Source organism: Globicephala melas, chromosome 16 (assembly GCF_963455315.2).
Source record: "Globicephala melas chromosome 16, mGloMel1.2, whole genome shotgun sequence".
Taxonomy (NCBI): domain Eukaryota; kingdom Metazoa; phylum Chordata; class Mammalia; order Artiodactyla; family Delphinidae; genus Globicephala; species Globicephala melas.
This window is the reverse complement of record NC_083329.1, coordinates 17530412-17554916: the sequence shown is the minus strand read 5'-3', so window position 1 is coordinate 17554916 and position 24505 is coordinate 17530412. Positions and strand designations below refer to the sequence as shown.

Here is a 24505-nt window from a genome sequence, read left to right as displayed (position 1 = left end):
AGAAACGAGACGCGTGATCCATCTCCTCTGTATGTGCTGCTTTGTTCTCACCCTTGATTTTAATTTCTCGCTCGTGTTTCTGACCTAGAATGATCGAGGCTCGGGCCCTGTCAGGACCGTGAACGTTTGGCCAGCTTGACTTGGCCACCTGGCAAAAGCAATGGTGATGAAGGCCTTCGTCCTGTTGGCTGTCTTTGCAGAAGCCTCTGCGAGATCTTGCGCTCCAAATAAAGCAGGTATGCTCTGGTGCTGTAGCCCATTTTCCTGGAAAGGAACTTTTCCTGGCACTTCCCTTCGCAGAGTTCATAGCCCTGTGCTTCTATTGTTAGGAAAATGCAATACTGCAGCCAAGAAGAAGCGCTTAAGCACCCCAACGCCCATCCGGTTTTTCCCACAGAAAGTACAAATCTATTGGGTAAAGTTACACTTTTTAAAAATTAGAGGCTGCTAAATAGATGAACAAATAGATAAAATCTTCACATTTTTTTCCCATTTTCTATTTGACTACTGCTTTTCTGTCCTGTGCCATAAATTACTGTTTCATGGCATTGTGCATAAATGGACATTTTAAATTTTATAGGCTTATTACATGAGATGTTCATATATATATGAAACCAGATTGAATGGATCGGAAAAATATATATATATTGAAAATATAAATATGAAAATACATTGAATCTGGTTTCAAAAATACATTCCTTAAAATAAGTTAAAGCTTAAAAGGGGACCAATTTTGAATACATATTAAGAATAATGCAGATATTACACAGAGGTTTCAAAAACTGTAAAAGTGGAACTTCAGTGACTGAAGTTGGGGGAAAACTTTCGTCACAGCTCATGAAGAAGAGTGGGGAAAGTATTTTTAACTAACTGCTTTGCATGCTCAGCTGTAACAGGAGCCCACCATATGTAGATGTTACCAGATCTGATTTCAGACCAGGTCTCTCCTCTTTCCAGATGTCATTCTTGTGTTTTGTTACCCGAAAACAATCATCGCCAAAATCCCAGAGTGTCCCTATGGATGGGAAGTGTACCAGCTGGCGCTTGGCGGGCTATGTTACAATGGGGTCCACGAAGCAGGTTACTACCTATTTGTCATCCCAGATTTGTCACCTAAAAACAAGTCCTATTGTGGAACCCAGTCCGAGGTAAGACCAGGCCACACGTGGAGGAGTTGCTAAGAGGAGGCAACTGGGCCCAAGAATGAGACATCTCCTGTCCACCCTTAAAAAGATTCAGAATTCACCACTTTCTTTTTAAGAGTCAGTCCCAACTCCCAAATTTCCTGAGATATTAGTGTTCTTTAAATTCTTTTCTTCTGTCTAGTTTAGGCGACTCTTTGGATTTAAATTTTACTCTCCTAATTCACTGCCTGAGCAGCTAAGCCACCTTCCGTGAGTAGAACAAAGTACATTTCCCACCTCCACCTCACGTGGAGCTCCGAGCACATGTTCATGGCTGCCATCCTTCCTGAGTTGGGTGGGTGAGCCATCCTCTGCCCGAGACTTGGAAGTTGGGACAAAGGGGTGCATGTGGAAGGCATCTTAGGGACTTCCCTGGTGGTCCAGCAGTTAAGTCTCTGTGCTTCCACTGCAGGGGGCACGGGTTCAATCGCTGGTCGGGGAACTAAGATCCCACATGCCACGTGGCGTGGCCAAAAAATACAAAGATAATGGAAGGCATCTTAAAGGAGTGACCAAAGTATAACACAACCCATAATTGGGTCTTGTGAAGTACCCAGGACAGGTAATCAGAATTAAAAGGAACCACAGACATCCTCTCGCCAAGTATCCTTATGGGATGGAGGAGAAATCTGCGACCTCCCAGCAAAGCCACCAGTTCGGGGCCACAGAACCAGTAGAGATATAGTCATGAAGGGAGCCTAGGTCTTCTGACGCTCTGGCTGACGTCTAGAACTCATACGGCCTTGACTGAAGGAGATGGTACATCTATCGGGTCTCAGCTCCTGGGGCTACCTCCTCTTCCTAAAGGTCCCACAAGGATTCAGGGATTTAGAGAGAAGAGTCATGGGCATGATTAACAAAAACATCATGTCTTTGAATATCCTGGTAAAATGAACTAGAAATCATATGTGCAGTCTTAGGCAGATCACTTCTCAAGTGACCGTTCAAGATCCCTTTTAACTCTAATATTTGGTGATTTTAAAGTCCAACAAGTCAGAGGAAGGAAACTCAGAAATAGTGCTCATGATTGGAAGAGAGAAAGAGCAAAGAACCAGGCAGTAACGTTCTAGAGATGGGAGGTAGTGAAGGTGTCACATAAGATTACTTGGACAGGGGAAAGTAAATTAAAAGTTGATGTTAGGAGATAGAGGTTCCTGAGCCAGTCCATTTTGGTCTGAAGCCCAATGGGTATATGGATTTTTTTTAAGTGTACAACATTCAACTTAGATTATTATAAACAATCTTGAACAGACTTAAGATCTCTTTACAAAAATTATCAGCTCACCTACAAACAAGAGTGGGTGCTATATCAATGGCAGACATTCATGTCTCCCCATTGGGCATTTTTCTTTTTTTTCTTTTTTTTTTTTTTGCAGTACGCGGCCCTCTCACTGTTGTGGCCTCTTCTGTTGCGGAGCACAGGCTCCGGACGCGCAGGCTCAGCGGCCATGGTTCATGGGCCCAGCCGCTCCGCGACATGTGGGATCTTCCCGGACCGGGGCATGAACCCGTGTCCTCTGCATCGGCAGGCAGACGCTCAACCACTGTGCCACCAGGGAAGCCCTGGGCTTTTTTCTGAACCATCTTCAGTCATTTATCCAAGAGGCCTCATTCACATCATGGGGGTACAGGGCCACCCTAACCGCCTTCTTTCTTTCTCCAGTACAAGCCCCCCATCTACCACTTCTACAACCACATTGTTTCCAATGACAGCACCGTGATCGTAAAGAACCAGCCTGTGAACTACTCTTTCTCCTGCTCCTACCACTCCACCTACTTGGTGAACCAGGCTGCCTTTGACCAGAGGTAAGCTGCTCAGAGAGCGGAGGGCGGGCTGCCTTGCGTGTGCTCTGCAGTCCCTGTCAACCAGGCATGTTTCAGTCCTTATGCAAAATTCTCTCCCCTTTTCAGAGTGGCCACTGTTCATGTGAAGAACGGGAGCATGGGCACATTTGAAAGCCAATTGTCTCTCAACTTCTACACTGTAAGTGGTCTCCAGGGCTCCACTGCTACCCTGGGGCCTTTCTAGGAGATGATGGGATGCTTCCTCAGCATTTGTTCTCCTCTAAGCCGTATGCAGACCCCCATTCTTGAATTTGAACTGAGACGTAAGCTTTTTTCTAGCTTTAAGCCTCTTTAAAGACTAGATGCAGCAGACATTCAGATTCATAGACTGGATGGAAGAAAGGAAAGGTGCCACAGAGGAAAAAGGGCAATCTTCCCATTTCACAGATGAGAAAATTGAGATAAGAGAAATCAAAGGTCAATAGGCAATAAAGACAGCCAAGGTCTAATTATTAATCAAGATCAGTTTCCACCACAACCCCCTCCAGAGATTTATATTTAGGATCTAGCTCTTGTTAAAACATCAGCACAGACTAGTGAGCTTCTACCTGGGACAGGGCTAAGGGGAGAGGTTGGGGTTGGCTGCTGCCGCCTAGTTCTTTGGTCTCCAAAGCCCTTTACTTAGTGGGCCTCCTCTTTGTCTAATTTGGACATGCTGCCTACATTGACATCAAAGCTAAAGGCACTAAGAATAAAATTCTCCAGAGAAACTAAATATGCAATGGCCATTAGCCCAGCTGCCCTCCTGTTTAGATGGGGTGCTCTGTTTTTTAGACCTGCAGCTTCCAGTGAGGGGACATGCGTATAGGAAATGGCCCAGCTGGCTAAAGGAAAATGCAGGCAGGAATAGAAACCTTTACTTCCAACATTAGAAGATAGCCTTAGAGGTCACCATGTACAACCCATTCATTTTGCAAAGGAAACAACTATATTACCTGGAACTCCACTGACCTTGAACTCTTTGAACTTGCTTTACCAGCTCCCTGGAAGCTATTAATCTTGCTGAACTCAGAAGGTGAGAGCTAGAAGGGATCCTAGAATAACCTAGTCCATTTTATAGCTGAGGATCTGAAACCCAGTGAGGAAACGATCTGTCCAAGATCCCACAGGTGGTCCAGAGCAGTACCCAGTCTGGAACAAGGTCCCCTAACATTGTTCTACAAGGCAAACTTACTATGCAGGGAATGGAGTTACTTAAGTTTCATGACCCCTCACTTCCACAGGCCCCTTTCAAGGCCCTGTGTCTAATTTTGTATTCAAAGTTTTGATTCTTTTAATTAAAGAGGGCTTTCTAAATAAGCTTCAAGGTCCCACAAAACCTAGATCGGCCCCAGGCTACACACCACTAGTGGTTAAGTCCTGAGAAAAGGAAATTCCATACAATCCCTTGACCTATAATCAGGGGGGTTAAAACAGTGTGGATCACCAGGGTGAAGAAAGGATGGCAAAACCACTGTAGTAACTGCTGAAGTTATCCAGAGAGGAAAATAAGCTTCACACATTGACAACAGACTCAGGGGACATCCTGATGACAGGCTGTCTTTACTACTGAGCCCCTGTCTGGAAATACATGATTGTTGCTTTAACCAGATAAAATTATAGATATGACCCTATGAAGGTTTTACAACAGTTGGAAATGGAAAGGCACCACGATTGTCAGAAGTCATCATGCACCATCAGTTATGCGGAGCTAAGTTTCAGACAGAAATATCAAATCTTATAACTTTTTTAAGAAAAAACAAAAATTAGGAAGCCTGTCCCCAGCATCACCCAGACCATCCTCTAGATGGCTAGACAGACTGCTTCCTTGAACTGGTAGAAATGAGGCTAAGGCCTTCCCTAGGGCCCACCAAGACCCTTATAGGACAAACAAACCTTGGCAACGAGGGGCCTCTGAGGTTATAACCGAGACTTTGGTACTGATTAACATTCCCACAATGGGCTCGGTTTCCTGTGCCTTACCCATGAGGTTGGTATTTTTCTTCTCCTCCCTTCTTCTGCTTTGAGAGCATTCTTGTGTGTCTCTGAAGCAACAGCTGCTCGCTGCATATATTTCCATCAAATTACCAGAGACCGAGCTGTGCCCTGCGTGGCACAATAGAATGAATGCTCTGCTAGTTGCTTAGGATTCTGAGAGCTCCAAATGCCAGGCTGCAAAACCACCAGTTCTACCCAGCATGCTTCCTCTCTTCTCTCTCTACCCGCTTCCACTCAATTCTGCCAACGGTCCGTGGTTGGTATTCTCGGTAAAGTTATTTTGACTCCCAATCCGAAATAAAGGAAGGTAGTCAACTTGTAGAAGTAGCCTAGCACTGTGGTTAAGAAAATAGGCCTTGACATCAGACCACTGGTTTGAAGCCAGTTTCCACCATTTACTAGTTGTGTGACCTTGGACAAGTTAGTTAACCTCTCTGGGCCTCCACCTATGCATTTGTTAAGTGGGGATAATAATAGCACTTATCTGAGAGGTTTGTTATGAGGGTTAAATGAAATAATCCTTATAAAACCCTTTCCACAGTGCCTGGCAGCAAAGTAAATGCCCGAGGAAATAGTCATTCTCACAATTGTAAGCTTTGACCTTGTTTAAAGTGGAAACTGAGAACTCCTAGCACCAGCACTGTTACCTTTATAGGGTTGAACATCAATGTCAGAGTGGGATTAGGTTGCCTTCTATTCAATCAAAATGGTATTGACTATTCCTTTTAGTTAGACAGAGACAAATGCCAAAGCTTGGGATGGAACGAAGGCAAGCAATAGAGACCAAAATCATAGACTTCCAGAGTCAGAACAAACCTCAGAGGTGATTAATCTTGACCTTCCACCCAATGCCCAAAACCCTTCTGCAAGGCTGCTGAGGGATGGGTACCCCACCTCTTCCAAGGGCAATGGCAAGTTGGACCTTCTCATGCTAGGTCAGCATGTGAAATCTGATGTCATGAAATCTGACATTCCGAACTCTGGCCCACTGGTCCTGGTTCTGTCCTCTGAAACGATACTACATGTTACTGATGGTCCTTCAACTGGCTCAAGCTTGTCTTCCCCAAACTAAACATCGTCCCATTCTTGATGGTCCATTATCATCCTAGTGACTCTCTTCTCTGTATGATTTCCTGGGTTAATGCCCCCGTTAAAAGGCAGAGCCCAGAATTTGCCAAAATAAACTGTCCGGGTACTAAAGGGTAAGCTATCTGGACATAGGTCCCTAATTTTCACGTTACAAAGAAAGTAGGGGGAAATCACACGGAGTATTGCCTCACTGTCAGGTGAGAAGTGGAGAAACTGTCCCTTAAAAGCGTTTTGCTTCAGAAATTGAATTAAGTGTGCAGATTCTGTGCTCCACTATGTAACATAATCAGGAAGCTTCCCTGCAAGTGGAGGTATTATTCCAATATTCCAATTCTTGGTTCCCGGGAGATGGGGCCAGGATAAGCACCTCTGGCTACACTGGGGACGGCGGTCTATGATTTGGGTCTCTATGTAGCGCAGTCTCCTGGACGTACATGTGATGTCCTCATCCATTCTAAGGTGGCACCAGCATCCTAGGAGGTACAGCCTCTCTGGTCCCGGCGGGTCTCACTGTGGTCTCATGTGCCTGTGCCTTTGGGTTGTTCCTCCCCGCTCCCGTCCCGATTCATCTGCTCCTGTCAGACCCAACTGCTCAGTCTGACAGATCATAACGCCCGGTGTCAATTTCCTTCCAAAGAATGCCAAGTTCACCATTAAGAGGGAAGCGCCTTTTACCCTGGAGACATACGAAATCGGTTCAGATCTGTTTGCAGGAGTAGAAGCCAAAGGGTTAAGCATTAGGTAAGTGTGTGTTCTTAATGTTTGTATTTATAAATACAAAGAAGAGAAAAAAAAAACCAAACAAAAACAGCCCAGAGGCGTTTTAATCACCCGAAGTTTCTAGGCATACAACTCCCTAGCTCACAGTGATGAGTTTTGTTTCATTTCCAGGTTTAAAGTGGTTTTGAACAGCTGCTGGGCCACACCTTCGGCTGACTTCATGTATCCCTTGCAGTGGCAGCTAATCAGCAAGGGGTAGGTACGGCTCTCGGGACCACAGGGCTGAGAGGTGGGGCTAGGTAGGTCCAGGGCTGCTCTGGCTTGGGACAGCTTGGAAGGAAGAGGCGGAACCTGTTGGGGTCACATCAGTGACTTCCTCTGTGCTTCCAGACTGAGTACTGATACCAGGAATCACTAACATAGTGCTTTCTAGGTACCAGGTTCTGTTCTGAGAGCTTTATCATATACTAACTCATTTGCCTTACAACAGGTAGGTATTATTACTATCATCCCCATTTTCCAGATGAGAAAACTGAGGCACAGGAGGGGTTAAGTAATGTCACATAGTTAGTGTGTGTGTGTGTTTATGGGGAAGTGGGCAGGTTGGGGTCAAACCTAATCAATCTGACATCAGAACCCTGATGAGAACTAACTTAGATATCCATGTAAAAAGCTTAGTACATAGTACCTAGCTGGTATTCAATCAATTTTAATAATAGCATTGTTTTTATTTACTAATAATTTCATAGGTAACGGGGAGTTCTTAAAATTTGGAGTAGAGGACTAAAGTAATGGGATTATAGTATAGAAATGTGATTCTGGAAATCACACACAGGGTGGTTAGAAACAGAACATGGGAGTAGAAAGACCAGATTAGAGGCTGTGGCAGCTCTAGTGCCGAAAGTGATAAGACCTGAATCAAGGCTGTAGCTAAGTGAGTGGAAAGAAGGTCATCCAACATCACCCAAGGGAGGGAGAAGCAATAAAAATTTAGCAACCAATTGGATATGGTAGAGGGAAGGACAGGGCACAATGAGGAACATGTGACAAAGAATGCTGCTGCACTGTGAATTGTGAAGATGAGAAGTTGTTTGTCATAGGCTCCTAGGGAAGAGGGGTTCTGGATAAGGGAGTTTGGATTCTCTTTGAGTTCAGGGATGACATATTGACCTTGAGATGACAATTGTCTAGAAGCACTTAGAATTGTAACTTTGGAAAAGGATGAGGATGAGTTAGACTAGAGATTCAGGCGTCATCCACACAACAAACAGTGAACACAGAAGAGGCCATTCCCCAAACCAAAGCAGACCAGTTACACTGGAACCATCAGGGCTGAGTAAACACTGCCACCAGGGACAAAGATGATAAGATAACAAAGGTGAAGGCACTTTGGATCTTTATCTATTTTTATTTAACAAACACTTATACAGCCCTTACAACATACCAGGCATTACTCTAGGTGGGTGCTTTGCAAATACTAATTTATTTCAATTTCATTAAACTTCCTATAGAGTAGGTAGTATAACAATCACTATTTTATACATGAGGAAACTGAGGCACAGATAAGTTCAGAAACTTACCCAGAGTCTAAGCTAGTAAAGGGATGGATGATCTGGGCAGCGTTATCTCTTGATAACACAGGGTAGGACAGGCCAGCAAGGCCCACACCCAAGCAACCCATCTTCCTGCAGAGATGGGAGCTTAGTTTGGGTCCTTATTTCACATCTGTCATTGAATGATTCATTTAGGCTCTGTTGATGATGGTGCAAATCAAATGACCTCAGGGAGATTCTGAAATAAATTACTGACCTATAAGGACCTTGAAATTACCAAGAGGCACTGGGAACCTCTCTCAACCAATAGCCACACAAGGGCAAAGCCTTCTGCCACACCATGGAATCATCTCCTCAGATAGTTCTAGTGCCCCTGCACACCTAGTGGATGTGTCATGTGGCAGAAAAGGGAATGCTTGTGGCTTTGGGGTAGTCACTACAAGTGGTCCTCAAACTCTAGTGTGCACAGGAATTCCTTTGGGTATCTGCTAGGCATGCAGACACGTTGTAAACCTACAACATCAGAAGGTCCCTAGGTGAACCCTGGGACTCTGCATTTAAGCACAGCCAAATTAAAGACACCCTGACCTAGTTGCAAATACTGCCTAACCGAAATGGCCCCTTGAGGTTGGAGATAATTGCACGAAGACCAGTGTCAAAGGGGAGAATTAGAAAGGCCACTCCCATAACCTCCCAGATGGTTTTGGTTCACACCAGCCCCTTTGGAAGGAAAACCCAGTTTTCAAGAAAGCCTGGAGATATTAGAATAGGAATTTTGATCTCAGGTGGAGAAGTGATGATGGTGTGAAAGCTTCCCCGTGGGCATTCCACAATCCCGAGATACCTGTCACGGAGGGACAGGTGCCACAGCCAGCGCCAAGAGACAGCAGTGCCAAGGCATCTAGGCCAGCCTGTCACTTGCCTCCTTCCTGCCACCAGCAAAGCTCTGCTTTATATTGTTCCCACTGTCTGACACCGTACCCGGACACTCCAGCAGCCAGGAGCTATTTTAAGGACTTAGTCTTGAGTTCGTACAAGGATCTCGGGTTTAATGACCGAATGATCCTTCAAGAGTCTTGTTTCACAGCTCAGAAAATACCCCTAGCTCTTGTCACTACTCAGAGGCCACCACAAACAGATCCCAGCTTCTGGCCCTGGTCCAGATATAAGGTGCAGTTTTCATGGCTCGTTTCACTCACTCTCAGAGTTAACATCCCCTCCGTCCTACCTCTGATTTGGCCCCTAATGTCTGGTTCTGATGGACTGGGATGGGGGAGGGTCCACCATGAAGTTTCCCTGGGGCGACTGCACTGCTCCCTAGTGTGTGTGTTGAGTTGGAAGGACGATAGAGTCAGAGAAACACGCCAGGCGGGGCATGAACTTCGGGTTCCACTGAGGTGCTGTCCACTGGTCTTTAGCTTTTGAACCCATAGACCTCTGTTCCGTAGAGGACAGGTTCTGGAGCTCATTGTCACCTGCATACAGGCCCTCACACTCTGTGGGTCTCGCTGTACATTCCCGAGAACCACTGTGTCTGTTCCCAACCTGGCTGACTGTCTGGCACTTACGTAGGGAATCCTATGAGCTTGGTAAATGAAAAGGTATTGGGCTTAAACCAGGCTTTCCCAGTCTCCACACTGTTGACTTTTGGGGGCTGGATCATTCTCTGTTGTGGGGTCTGTCCTGTTCCCTGCAGGGCATTCTGCAGCATCCCTGGTTTCTACCCTCTAGGTGTCAGGAGTATCTTCCCCCCAGTCATGACAGCCACATGTCAAATTTCCCCTGGGGGGCAAAACGGCCCCCAGGTGAGAACAATTGGTTTCGACAAATGCCCATCTATGTCATTATTTTTTCTTTTACTGCAGTTGTACATTTGGGACTTTGAAACTTCCCAAATATTACACTCTCATTATAGAGAATTAAAAAAAAAAAAAAAACAACATAAAGGTGAAAGAAGAAAACAGAAACTGTCCATAATAGCCAGTGTTAACATTTAAATGGTATCCTTCCAGCCATTTTTTTCTGTGCTCATATTAAAAATATCTTTACAAAGGTAATTATGTAATAGAATAGATATAGCGCTTAAATAGTACAATGTAAATTTGAATTCCCGGTGGCAAAACCTCACAATACACACACAGCAATATGTTGGGTGTGACCTGGGCCTAGGTGGCTGTGAGAGCACTTTGGGAAATGCCGTTCCCAGCACCACCATCTTTATTTTGGACATATGCGGGGAGTCTGTACGTATCCCAGTCCTCCAGAGGAGAGGACATTGTCTGGGGGATTTCATTTCTTGGGGACAGAGATGTGGTAACTTCCAGATGTGTGGCTTCTCGTAAGTTGCTCCACCCTTGCTATACTCTATCTGTAGAATGGGGATGGTCACAGCTGTCTCATAGCTCCTCCAACTGACCCCAAAGAAATGAGGATAAGTGAGGTGCTGCCACAGTGCTTCAGAAGGATAATGTGCTGTGTAAAAGCCCAGGGGAGGCCGTGCGTGACTTTGCCTCAGACGCCCTTGCTAGAGTTCATGAGATGACCTTGTCTCTCCCCCTTGCCTCCCCCGACCGCGTGTGCTCCAGCTGCCCTACGGATGAAACAGTCATCGTGTATGAGAATGGGAAAGGCCACAGGGCAACCTTCCAATTCAATGCTTTCCGGTTCCAGAACATCCCCAAATTGTCCAAGGTGTGGTTACACTGTGAGACTTTCATCTGTGACAGTGAGAAGCTCTCCTGCCCAGTGGTGAGCCACCCTTCCCGGAATGAGAATATTACCTGAGGCTGTGAGGGTGAGGGGATGGTATTTGAGAAGCTGTATTTTTACCTGGGAAATTGTCAACAGACCAGTGTAGATATGTGTGAGGACATACTGGAGGAAAGGCTGCTGAGGGTAGGGGCAGACGTTCCAGGCGTGTCTGCCCTGCCACAAACAAGCTACATGGTCTGGCCCAGGTCACTTAACCCCAGAGCCTGGTTTTCTCATCTTTAAAGATAGAGTGATGATGAGTAATGGCGGTCCTTCTCTTTTCAGAGAGCAATGTTAGGGAAAATGAAAGCAACAACAGACATGGAGATGCTTTGAAAAAGTTAACAGGACAAGGGAGATTCAAAATTCAGCTGGTAGCAATAGGCTCTGAATGGAAGTCGAAGGTAGGTATTTTTAGCTCTTGACTTACCAGCCTGAACGTCCGTCTCGGAGACTTAAGATGGACAAGAGAGATGTTGCAGGAATTCGCGACATGAGGTCACAGCTGTTCCGACCACGTGAGAGGAAGGGCCCAGCTTCCCAGACATGTTTAGTAGCTCATGCAGGAGGGTCAGTTTCCCCTCCGCTTCCTCCACCAAGAAGTTGCTGCAGAATCAGTCAACATGCGTAATGAATTCAGGTGGAAGAAAATTTTCCATCGCGACCAGGTGTGAACCTGGTCCTCAGAGCAGTGGTTCCAAAGTGTGGTCCACACTGCTTCAGCATTACCTGGGAACTTGTTAGGGATGCAAATTCTCAGTGCCCCACCCCACCCCCTGGCCCCAGACCACCTGATTCAGACACTCTGGGCGGACCCAGCAATCTGTGTTTTAACAAGCTCTTCAAGTGGCGTGCATGTTTGAGAACCACTGCTTTGAAGATCTAAAAGTGTTCAATTCCAAACTGTTACCTCCTCCAGTCTATTTGGACCGGAGACCTCAGGGAGGAAGGACACAGTGTTTCTGAAGAGGGTACCTGCTCGCATTGCCTATAGTAACCAACAGAAATAAGATGATAATCTCTATTTCTGTTGATTCATTTAGCCAGACAGTGGTCACTTACGAGCACAAACAGAGAAAGGGAAGGGAGTAGAGAAACATTTAACTGTTCATGAAAGGATTATTATTGGCACTACATTTAAAAAAGGAAAGGAACCAGAACACATTTTGCAGGTATCCACGTCTCAAATCACAGTGATGAGAGTAACTATGGGTAAAAGCCTTACTTCTCATCAAAAGAAACGGAGTCAGTTCCTCCCACATGCAATGCAGATTTGTTCCAGCTTGAAGAGTTAAGGACGGAAAGATTTCTTCCTTTTCTCAAGTTGGAGAAGCAATGGAATACATCGCTCTGGGTTATAAAAACAGTAAGGGAACTAATGTCTGAGGCCTGGGGAATTTTGACTCCGTCAACTTTGTGACTTCTTAAAAAAAATCTCTTTTCTCTCCTGTGTTTTTTTCTCATCCCACCTCTCCCCTCGGCTTCTCCTGGGTCTCCAGACTTGTGACAAACGAAAACGCCTCCTCCAGGACCAGACTGGGGGCGTCCTGGTCGTCGAGCTCTCCCTCCGTAGTAAGCTTCTCTGTTTTCCAAATGGTTGCCCTCATGCTGGGCTGCGTCCACAGGCACGGCCGGTTTGAGCATTTTAACTGAATTGCCAAACCAGTTGTGCCTGTAGACACAACCTTTACCTGCAACGCGTCTCCTCACCTTGGGGGTGGGTAACTCACGCCCGACCAAGGAGGTTTGTTAACTACCCTGAAAAGTTCGGTCTGTGGCCTCAATTCCAATGCCCCCCAGGGACTAGGAAGTGCTGAGCTTCCACACACAGTGTGCAGGTGATAATAATAATAGAAAATGAAACATACTGAGGCGTCCAGGGCACGTCAACAAAACTAGTAAAGGAGCTGGGTGGGCCCTGGGGTTTCAGAAATAAAGGAGATCCACACGGGCCCTGTCCTCAAGAATGTACCATCCAGCAAGGAGGGAGATGCTAAATGCTAAGGGAAAGGGAGATAATTACTGTCAGTGGGGGTGGGAGAGGTAGGGTCTATGGGAATAGATGGGTAGGCAGCTCAGCGTAGTCAGGCTTAGGGAGGACCTCTGCGAGTCGTCTTTAAGTCTGACCTCAAGAGTGCCGTGACATCAAGGGGGGGACAAGGCCTGGGAGCTTTAGGGGATGGTCACCCAACTCTGGTCAGGAGCCCAACCCCATCTGCTGCCTGATTTTGTATGACCTGTAAGCTAAGGGCAGTTTTTCCTTTTTACGTGGTTGAAAAAAATCAAAAGAAACAATAGTTCATAACACACAAAAATTATATGAAATTCAAACTTCATTGTATATACAGAAAGTTTTGTTGGGACATAGCCACACTGGTTCATTTGGGGCTTGTCTCCAGCTACTTTCGACAGCGTCGAGTAGCTGCAATAGAGACCGAGTGGCCTGCGAAGCTGAATAAGTTTACCATCACCCGCCCTTTGCAGAAAGTTTACCAACCCCTGCCATAGAGAGCCGAGATGAAAATGGTGTGAGATGAAGCCTCTGTCAACCCTGCAAGAAACTTTGTGCTAAAGACAATGGGAGCGGGTTGGTTTCATCAGGGGAGAATCCAGTCAGGTTTGTGTTTTAGGAACGCAGCTCTGAGACTTCTCCCTCTGTGATCTTTTCTTAAACCTTCTGTATTCTTTCTTTACTCACTACAGGTAGGGGATCCTCCGGTCTCTATAGCTTCTCAGGTAAGGAAAAGAGACAGCTCTGGGTAATGCTTTTAACAGGCAGATGTGCGTTTTAAAAGAGGCTTACCTTTGGCCCCAGCAAAGCCTTTACCTGAATGAGTTGGGGGGGGATCGGAGGTCGAGAGGTCTCTCTCCAACCAGCCCCTGAGCTCTGAAGGGAGGGAGGAGCTGGGGGCAAGCTGGATGAAGCAGAGCTGGTTCCCCCACCCCCCTACCAAGTCTAAGCAAAGACATCACCAGGTGGTGCCTCTTGGGTTTCTGTGTTCAGAAAACATGATTTTCAATGATCTGTTCATTCAACAAATATTTCTGAGTCCCTTCTGTGACCCTGCCCCTCATGAACTGAGTGACCTTGGGCCATGACCCCACTCCTGCATTCCCCAGTTTCCTCTGTGAAATTGGGTTAATAATTGCCCATATCATACACAGAAGTTGTTGTGTGGATTAACTATTACAGCTAAGAGCACGAAACAATGCCCGGAAAGCAACAGACAACCAGTAAGGATCAGCTGTGATTACTGACTCTGTACCAGGCACTTTTCTAGGCGGTGTGACTGCTGCAGTGAACAAGGCAGGCAAAGCTCCTGCCCTTCCTAATATGCATGAAGTATGGTGGGTGGGGCCGAATAATGATTTAGACAGCAGTCCGGGAAGCACCTTAGAGGAAGAAGCATTTCAGCTACGACCCAAGGTCTCACCAAATGATGCGAGAAGATGGGTCAGGCAGTTCTATTTATAAACAGACTCACAGATGTAAGATTTGCTCTCACAATTACAGGAAACCATGCAAGCCAACTGTTCGAGACTCTAAGATGCACCATCTGGAGTCTACAGTGAAACGCACCATCACTGTATTATCGAAGTTCAGGTTCCCATCTGTCAGAGGTCCCTATCCTAGGCTTATCTGTTGGGTTCTTCGTACTGATGAAAGTGAGCTATGGAAACCCCAGAGGACGAACAAAACTATGTACAAAATGTGCAGAGTTTTATGGAAACCTACTGAACGTCTCTGAGTTGACTCATTTATGTTGAGTTGACTCTTTTGTTGCGTTCTCCTTACTCCTTGTCGAACTGTTTGTCTCCTTTCCTGTCTGGTCCACAGATGTTCTCTATCACCTCATCGTGATGCTGGGGGTTTGTGCTGTGTTATAAGGGAGAGCCAGGCAGGCAGCTGCAGTTCCTCCACCCAAGACCATCTCCTCTGTCAATGACAAACTCACATTTATTGTGCTGCCAAAAAGAACAAACAGAAGACCGTATTGTTGGGAAGCAGAGAACAGCGCTTTGCCAAATATGTGTTCCAGTGATTTTTGTGAATTTCAGCGATTGTTTTTCTTCGGTGCCCCACTTCCTCTTGTGACTTCCTGTGGCTCTTAGATTCTGCCGTCCCTCCCCTGCAGCCGGCGGAGGAGTCTCCTTTTCCCATAGTCAAGTCGAGACTGCAGTGGACTCCTTTGAAAGCTATTCTAATTTTAAAAGACTAGCACACCCAACCAAGTGCAGCTGAGCATTTTGAGGACTTTAAAGTACTGAGGACGGAATGCACAGGAACAACCAACTTTGCTGAAGGAGCCTTTGTCTTTGAGGCTGTGCAATTCCTATCTAAGGACCAGAGCTGAGCCACCAGGCGGGGGTTCTAATATTTCAAATGATGATGTGAGAATCAGAGTAGAAAACATTCGTTTGCTCAAACCTGAATAATATAAAGGAAAGTGATTCTCGAGAGCCCCCAGTGAGTGCTAACCCAACTGGTGTTTTATTATAAGTTTTCTTAAATATGTATAAACAGTATATACGTATACACTCCTTATTTTTATAGCTGATATATACGTCTAAGATCGAAAGAAAATTACAAATTGAATAGGACTCAGGCTACAAAAAGACTAAAACTCATATTAGCATTCATTGAACATGATAATGCGGCATTGCCTAAATGAAACTGCTACCTGTAACATGCTTCAGAGGGACTGCCACGACAGAGTCTCTTCAGCTTGGCAACCCCATCCTACTCGTGATGCCCAAGGCTCTCACTATTTCTATCTGCTCTGCTAAGAAATCTTCATTTGTAGAGAATGGTCTGACCTCATTTAGCCTTTACTTCAACATTCAAGCCCATATCTTTTTTTGTCTCAGTAACCTACGACCATTCGAATGGAACCAACAAAAACTCGGAAACACAAATGCAAATAAAATGAAAACAAACGGCCAGTGAAATCATGTGGTTTCTCATGCTGAGAGCACTGCCACCCCAGTGATCCAGAACATGTTGAGAGTAATGATTTACACAGTCAAGCAAATAAAAACGGAAAGAAGCGGTCCTGGTAGAGAATTGGCGGATCCCTGAAAACGCACTGAGGACCCCGGTTTGAAGCTAGAAGCTGAGATGCGCTAGGAAAAGCCTGAGCTTTAAATTCTGTTCTTTGTCTTGTAGAGACTCAACTAGCGGGCTTATCATTGGAAAACACGTCAGTTTGTATCTCTGTATTTAATGTATTTGAGAAGTTTTGAGATCTGTAGTTTGATGGTTCTCTTACAACCATGTTAATGGACTCGGAAATTAAGCTGGTTCTCAAACCTCTGGAGACACAGAGCGCATGTTTAGCAATAAGCTCGATTAAAATGACTCGTAGCTGAAACTGGTCTCAAAGCTGGTCCTCCAACCAGTTTGGGATCTCTTCTTCCTATATATTCAGAATTTCTGTAGTCAGGAAGGACAGAAGACATATTTCATTGGTTCTAGTGAAAAACTCTTAAATAGCATACTCACAGCCATAATCATAAATCCTTGGCTGTCAGAGTAAAACAAAGTTGTGCTAGTTTTGCTTTGTTTTAGCATAATGTTTAATGATCTTGTATCTCTTGGTGGTGCTACGGAATAAATAAAATGCCTTAAAATAAATAACCTATGACTATAGCTTACAGTGTAAATATATCATGTTGGTAGCCAAATCTTCAACCCTGTCACTGGTTTCTACAACTAGAGCTTCTTAAATTCACATATATATCACAGGCTTTCAATCATTTTATCCTGCAGTTGCATTTCAGAAATTCCAGTATTGTGTTTCTAGGCAAGGAGGCAGAGCCATTTTGCATGATTAATGTCTGGGGGGATAGTTTTTGTGGTCATCCCTGTCTCTAAGGCCCTCACGTCTGTCACCAGCAACGGCATGTGCTTCAACTCAAAGTTAACAGCCCCATGATGTTTGGTTGCATGTTTCATGTTTCACAACTTCTCTACTAAGGAATGAAGAGAAAGTCACTCTCCAAACAATCTCTCTTGCAAACTCCCATTAGTGCTAAACATAAAACAGACATTTAGAGGAGGAAAGGGTACTTTCTCCCTTAGGTATCCTTGGTTGACATAGAAAAAAACCCTGAATATAGATTTTAGGAAAGTGCTTTTATCAAAATTCCTAATTATGAACCCTAAAGACATCTTCTCTCTCTCTCTCTCTCTCAACTTGAGTAATTTAAACAAAATATAGAGAGAGACATGGATATATACACACATATATACTGAGTATACACAGGCACATAAATCTCTACCAGTTGATAGAGACAGCTATAGCTATAGCTGTAGAGAGATAGATATAGAGAGGTTGATGTCTGTATATGTGTATATGTGCATGTATATATGTATAGATGTGTACATGTGTATGTATATATGTGCATGTGTGTGTGTGAATGTAGGCACATGTGTATATATGTTCTATGTGCATGTGTGTGACTGGATGCCAGATGTTTATGTTACAATGTTTGATGAAAAAGGCAGAAGTAACAAAATTTTTATTTTATGAACATAACTGTGTAAGCATGTGGGCTAGGGCTGGAAGGGAACAAACACACACACTCCATACAGATACAAAGATGGGATAATGATAGTTGATTGTCATATCCCGCCCTATCCCTACGTCTGTGTGTTATTTTCTAATTCTCTTTCAATGTAACAGTATTGGATTTCTCAGTTACTTCTGCTCTTTTGTACATACCTCTGTGAGTCCTCAATATGTTGCATTACTACTATGTTTCCTCTCTCCAGCTAAACTGAGAACTAAAGATCATAGAAAGTTTCACATTTTCTTGTGTCCCCCAGTGTGGTACCTGGCACAGAGTAAGGACTCAATAAATGCTCTTTGAATTAATGAAATGTTCATAAAGATGGATGGATGGATGGATGGATAGATCGGTGGGAACTGGCCAGTCTCTCTAAGAGACCCCATAGCAGAAGTTGCTTTGTTCCCTTTCATAATGGAACAAAGTGCTTAGCACCCAGAAGCCCTGATCCCAAACAAGGGAAGAAGATATGAGGCATGAGAAGATAACTTTTGGCCCACTGTCTCCATGCTAAGGTAACTCCCCTGTCCCCTTCATATAAATGTCTCTACCTTCCCTCCTTCCGAGGATCAGTCAAAAGCTTTCAATCCTTGGGACTTCCCTGGTGGTCCAGTGGTTAAGAATCCGCCTGCCAATGCAGGGGACACGGGTTCGAGCCCTGGTCTGGGAAGATCCCACATGCCGCGGAGAACTAAGCCCATGCGCCACAACTACTGAGCCTGCGCTCTAGAGCCTGTGAGCCACAACTACTGAGCCCATGTGCCACAACTACTGAAGCCTGTACACCATAGAGCCCATGCTCCACAACAAGAGAAGCCACCGCAATGAGAAGCCCGCGCACCTCAATGAAGAGTAGCCCCCGCTCGCTGCAACTAGAGAAAGCCCGCGCACAGCAACGAAGACCCAAGGCAGCCAAAAATAAATAAATAAATAAATAAGATGAAAATGGAATCATGTCATAGAAAATGGAGTCTGTGAAGTTCCTAGAATTCAGCTGCCCACCTCTGGGCAGAAGAAGAGTCCTGCCGATGGATAAGAAAGAAATTAAGCAATACATTGAGAATGGGACATGATCCATTTGGAAGCTGCAGTGCTCACAGGAAGTGAGAGCTCAGGGCCAGGCCTTCCAGCCACTGACTGCAGGGGTTCTACCTGCCTGGGATGGCCTGAACCTGTTGGATTTCAGTGATTCACCCCTCAGTTAGAGCTTTAGCCCCTGAAAACATTCCTGAGATGCCTTCTGCTGTGGGCCTCTACGTCCTTGCAGGCCGATTAGCTGATAAATATAATAAACACCAAAGGTTAGGGAGGAGGCACTTTGCAGAGAAAGGCAGGTCCCTGGCCCCAGGCTTCGTCCTCCAGCTTTCCCCTTTCCCAGAATGAAATTGGACTCACTGCAAATTCGCAAGCTATTGCGCTGGAAACCTCTGGCGGGGAGGCAGGCTCGCTGGCTGGTCTGGGAGCGGCAGCCCTGGTCTCCCAGGAAATGAGTTCACTGTATCCAGCTCATCTGACTCCACCTTTGCTCTAGGCCACAGGACTCCAGGGTGGACGGAGGAGGCCAGCTAGATGGCTCCCCCTACTGGGAGACTGACTCAATACCCCGGAACTACAACCCCTGAAGGGGATATTTAAGACACCCCATGGACTTTCCTGGAACCACACAAACACCTTTGAAGAAAATACTCACCTCAGAAGATCTCTGGGATTTTAGCTTCATCCTCAGTAAAGTCGGGGAGTGGGATCGTGAAGCCTTTTGCCCTTCAACCAGAAGGTTGTTTGCTCTCCTTTGCCCTGTGGGAAGCAAAGGAGAGCTGGTGAATCACAGAGCAGGAGAGGTTGCCTGTCAAGTGTGGTCTCTCAGCAGACAACTCAGGTCGCCCTTGAGAACGTTGTTTGTAGCCAGAACTGCAATCAGGCGGGAGCTGCCTTGGTGAGGGAAAAGCTTCATCATAGATGAAATCGTGATCGTATCCTTGGACTTGGCCAATAAGACTAGATGGACAGTCAACGATGGTCTATGGGGTGAGGGCCAGGGGAGGCTAACGTTTGTTGCAAAGAAAATCTTTTTAAAATAATAATAAAATCTCTTGAGCTCTTACTATGAGCAGGGCACCAAGTGAAACACCTCACATACAGGTTCACAACTAATCCTCACAGCCACCTTTTGAGGGCAGTAGTATCACCATTCCCATTTTACAGATGATAAAACTAAGCCCCCAAATGAGACAGCTAGGAACAAGTGGGACAGGATTTAAAGCTAGGTCTACACCGCTGACATCTAGAAAAATCTTCCTCTTACCTGAAGTCCGTTGATGAAATACATCATGCCAGAGCCAGACTTAGCAAACTGTGGAATTGAAGGTACCTCCTCCCTTTCACTTCTTTCCCTGGACCCTGACACCCACTCAAACTCCCAATGTCATAGTAACCGCTCCCCACTCCCACTGTGAGCATCTCCAAGATGCTCCTGAGAACATCTCAAGAGGAGTACCACCACCCCCAGAAAGGGCAATGCTTATCAGAAAGATGAGAAGGTATCATGGTACATTTCAGTGATGGACAGGAAGCCAGGATGGAAAGGAAGGCAGAGAGAAAGGGAAGAGATATTTAAATGTGTACAGATGAGGTCCAAGTACCCCCAAACCCATGGGCTTCCATCCCCTCCACCTGGGCACTTTAGACTCAGGAGAAGGGAAATAGAAGAATGTGGACATTATAATTCCTGGGCTTATATTTGCTGTTGCTTTTGTGGGAGACTAGACTGGGGTGTTCAAGCAGAAGCCAGGAGACCAGTGTAGCAAAGAGAAAGGAGGCATCACACAAGAGGTTGGTCTAGGTTGGCGCCAAAGTCACAGATTCCATGTTTGACCACTTAAGGGAATTGTACAGTCCCCTTTGGAGGAAGATAACCTCACAGTCATGAGAGCCTCCACATGGACCTTAGTGGTCTCCACGAAGCACGGCATGGAGATTCACTCATCCCGTCAAGTTCCTCAATATCTCCTTCAGGGACCGAAATGGGGTGGGGGGTGGGCACGCATTTCGTCCAGTCTTACCTTGACTGGAATGGTGCCTCTCTTTTTCTCTTCTGCAAATCACACCCTCCCAACGCCAGCAGGGCGCCTGCAGTACTCTGAGAGACCTGAATCCGGAGAGCTGCCAGAAACCAGTTTTAGCCTAGTCATCACCTTGGTTGTGAATTTCATATGGATGTCAGCGGGGCAAGGGCTGCTGTGGGGAGGGAACACTACACACATGGCTCAAGTTCTTGGACTGCTTAGCACCTCTCACTAAACAAATCACAGACAACCTCTCTCACGTCTAGGACACGTGGACTGGTATCACCAACCATCCAGGCATTGCTCAGATGCTGCTGGGTGTTGCTCAAGCTTTAACACATTCGGTTTAGAAACAGAAGACGAAATGGAGTCCATATGCAAGTTGGTGTTCCTGATGGATGAGGGCAGCTGGGGTCCTCAGGCTCCCTGGGACAGTACCAGAGCTGGGATGTACCACTGAAAATGTCCTTTGTAACCAGAACTGCAGCTAAAGTCAGGTGTGGAGTCTACATGAGCATTTCCAATTTCATATTTTGTCCTTGAACTCTTTACTTACAAGCTAAGAGAGACGTTTATATCTGGATTTGAGACTCAGTTGATTAACTTAGACAACAAAGTAATCAGAGGGGAAAAGATTTCTTGTGTGTTTTTATATACTGTGGAAGATTTACAAATTCAAAAGAATGTTAACCTAAACTTTCCAAAACTTAAATCACTGAGTAATTATTTTTTCCAGCTGATAAATGTCTCAGCTGATAAATGGCATATATGTGTCTAGTAATAATCAATACAATAAAATTATTGTAATGCAAAAGAATTTGATGTCCCCAGGAGTTCCTGGCCATAGATTTCTTTGGCATCGCCAAAACTATACAGCAGGATTGGCACATTACTACCTACAAGCCAAATCCTGCCCACCACCTGTGTTTGCAAAATAAAGTTTTATTGGAACATAAACACACCCAATATTTTTACATGTTGCAAATTGCTGCTTTCACACAACAACAGCAGTTACATAGTTGCAGCAGAGACTATAGCCCCCAAAGCCTAAAATATTTACTGTCTGGCCCTGTTTAGAAAAAGTCTGCCAACTGCTGCTCCTTATTTAAATGATCTTACTATATGCGTACCTGACTGTTTAGGTTGGAAAGTCTTGGAAGGAGATGTCATGTGTGTTTACACGGCTCCATTGAGAACACAGTGCAAAAACCCATCTTCAAAGCTTGTGACCAGTGTTGTCTGAATTGGATAATGATCTTATCCTCCAGATGGAAAAGAGTAGACAAAATGCAAATGGGTCTTCTAAAAATACTCTCTGGTTAAAGATAGGGGACGGGAGGGACAGCGATCGTGTGTTTGCAAAGTGCTGTAAACGATACCCACGCAAACTGCTACTTTCCATTCTGGAGGCCATGTTCACAGAGTCTCCAAACAGACAGTATCTGGGCCTGGTGATTCCTACCACGCCAGCCACCATGGGACCTGCAAAGGGAAGGACGGAGGCGCATGATCAGTCTGCATTTCCCAAGTGTGGGACTCCACAGTGCAAATCAGGTCAACAAAAGCAGGTCAATAAATATTCGTGAAGTAGCCTCTGGGGGCAAAGCCTGGAAATAGACCTCAGGGTTTACAATGAGGCAAACTACAGAACCCACAGACTATTGGTGGAAAGCAACATAATCAACTGTTCTGGATTGAATGTTTGTGTGTCCCACCCCAATGCACATGCTGAAGCTCTAACCTCAATGTGATGAGGAGGTGGGGCCTTTAGGTGGTAATTAGGTTTAGAGGAGGTCGTGAGAGGGAAGGCTCTTATGATGGGACCAGTGCCCTTATAAGAAGAGAAAGAGACACGAGAGCTCTCTCTCTTCCTGCACCATGAGGACGAAGCCAGAGGGCAGCCCTCTGCAAGCTGGGAAGAGGGCTTCCCCAGAATCCCCCATGGTAGAATCCTGACCTTAGGCTTTCCAGCCCCCAGAACTGTCATAAATGTGGGCTGTTTAAGCCACCCAGTCTATGGTAGTTTGTTATAACAACCAAACTGACTAAGACAGAAATTAATGACAGTGTTATTCATGCACTGGAGATGGAAACAAAGCATCAGTGGCACAAACACGGGAGTAATTCATCCTGGTTAGGAGTCAGGTTTTATTTTAGTTAAGCTGTGGAGGGTAAGTAAGAGCAGGTCTGGCTACATCGTTTGCAGGGCCCGGTCTCAAATGACAATAAGGGATCTTCCACTCAAAAATTATCAAGCATTTCAAGATGGTAACAGAATGGCATTAAACCAAGTACAGGTCACTTCTGCACAAGTCACAAGCCCATGAGTTTGACAAAAACAGAACATATCAAAGGGCATTTGATGCAGAGGCATGGAGGGAAAGCAGCCCAAATAAATGTCCTGGTTCGGGGGCTCCTCCTAATTTGGGTTCAACGCCTTGGAGTCTTTGTTTGTCCTTGTTACCAAGCAATCTGACTAACTAGAAATACACATGCAAAGAGAATTCAATCTTTTCTTTCCCCTGAAGATGCTACCATTTGCTCTCAGGGTTCCTAAATTAAGCCTCAGACCTAGGATGTGAATTTAGAACTACCTGCTGCTGTGTCTGGACCACAAGGCCACCTGCCCTTAGTGCTGTCTACCGGTGTGGAGGCCAGTCCAGAGCTTAACCTTCTCCTCAGGCATGTGCCCAATCGGGAAGCGGATGGTGGCACTGAGGAAGTGCAAGGACGTCGTGGCAATCTCGTCCACGTGTTGGGTACCATTCCGGCTGGGAAGTCCACTAGCCACCATGTATGCATCTCCAATGGTTTCAACCTGAAAATAAAGCAAGAAAGTGGCCTTGTGTTCATCGTGAGGGAGGCTGGGGGTGATGGTGGGGTCAGAGACAAGGCCCCTCATTACTGATCCTGTTTGAGGCCACAGCCTTTGAAGGGTCATACTCGCTGACCTTCATTCCATCCAAGTCCCAGCATTTCCTCGAGTTCCTACTCTTGTTCTGGCTCCTACAAAGCCTTCCTTCCCTCACCCTCTTCCCCACAGTCTCTGCTTTCTTCTCTGAAATCTGAGAGTGCTGGTGATTATATTTCCCCAACCCTAGTTCAAAACCAGTCAGACAGGCAGCAATATACTGATGGGGTAGATCTTGAAGGATCACACGGGTCCATCGAGTGCAATCCATCTTATCCAAGCTGAACTGTCTTCACTCCACACAAGGGCTCTTAGATCCAATTACACATACGCTTATATTACACAAAATACGTATAAATGTATGTACCTGCCTGATCTGTCCTCTTTTTCCCCAATCCTCCTAATAAAATCATCTTTCAGATCCTTCATTCACCACAGAGAATAAATGACAAGTGTAAGCATAAAGTTACAGCCCCTTCCAGATACGTTTGCTTTTCAGCAGAATCCAAAGATGATGTGGAAAATGTGGAATTTCAGGCCTTAGCCAGGCAATAAGACCACGTCTGCTTCCTGGTGACCCTAAAATGACCCAAAGCCAGCAAGTACACAAGTCTAACTGCTTCTAGGCTACCTCTCCCCACCATGGGCACATCCCTTAGCAATAGAAACTGATTTTAGCATTAGTTCATGCAAAACGTAGCTAAGAAGAAAACAGTAAGAGGAAATCCCAGAGGAGGCTCGTCTAAGCAGAGCAGCTTCCATTTTTGTTGGGTGAATGTGATCTGCTCTTTGTGATTACCTGTACCATCTTTCCTTCTGCTCTTGACCAGAGGCAACATTTTG

At 45.5% G+C, this 24505-nt stretch overlaps 2 protein-coding genes across 2 annotated transcripts in view; one reads left to right on the top strand and one right to left on the bottom strand.

The window, feature by feature from the left end:
- Nucleotides 1–160: 160 nt before the first annotated feature.
- TECTB (tectorin beta) lies at nucleotides 161–15007 on the top strand. Its single transcript, XM_030842460.2, has 10 exons — nucleotides 161–236; nucleotides 958–1148; nucleotides 2848–2990; nucleotides 3096–3168; nucleotides 6733–6836; nucleotides 6987–7070; nucleotides 10954–11116; nucleotides 12619–12691; nucleotides 13823–13855; nucleotides 14958–15007. The coding sequence occupies exons 1-10, from the start codon at nucleotides 161–163 to the stop codon at nucleotides 15005–15007; spliced, it is 990 nt and encodes a 329-aa protein (XP_030698320.1).
- Nucleotides 15008–19380: 4373 nt separating this feature from the next.
- LOC115844963 (guanylate cyclase 2G-like) overlaps nucleotides 19381–24505 on the bottom strand; it is a 51095-nt gene continuing 45970 nt past the window's right edge. The window contains 6 exon segments of the mRNA XM_060286767.2: nucleotides 19381–19444; nucleotides 19446–19483; nucleotides 20749–20778; nucleotides 20781–20848; nucleotides 22135–22233; nucleotides 23395–23569. Coding sequence (XP_060142750.2) covers nucleotides 19381–19444; nucleotides 19446–19483; nucleotides 20749–20778; nucleotides 20781–20848; nucleotides 22135–22233; nucleotides 23395–23569 — 474 coding nt within the window.

Coding starts and splice junctions, on each gene's coding strand:
- TECTB (XM_030842460.2), top strand. CDS start 161: ATGGTGATGAAGGCCTTCGTCCTGTTGGCTGTCTTTGCAGAAGCCTCT. Junction 6,837..6,986: donor GCCAAAGGGTTAAGCATTAG/GTAAGTGTGTGT, acceptor TTTCATTTCCAG/GTTTAAAGTGGTTTTGAACA. Junction 11,117..12,618: donor AGAAGCTCTCCTGCCCAGTG/GTGAGCCACCCT, acceptor CTGGGTCTCCAG/ACTTGTGACAAACGAAAACG.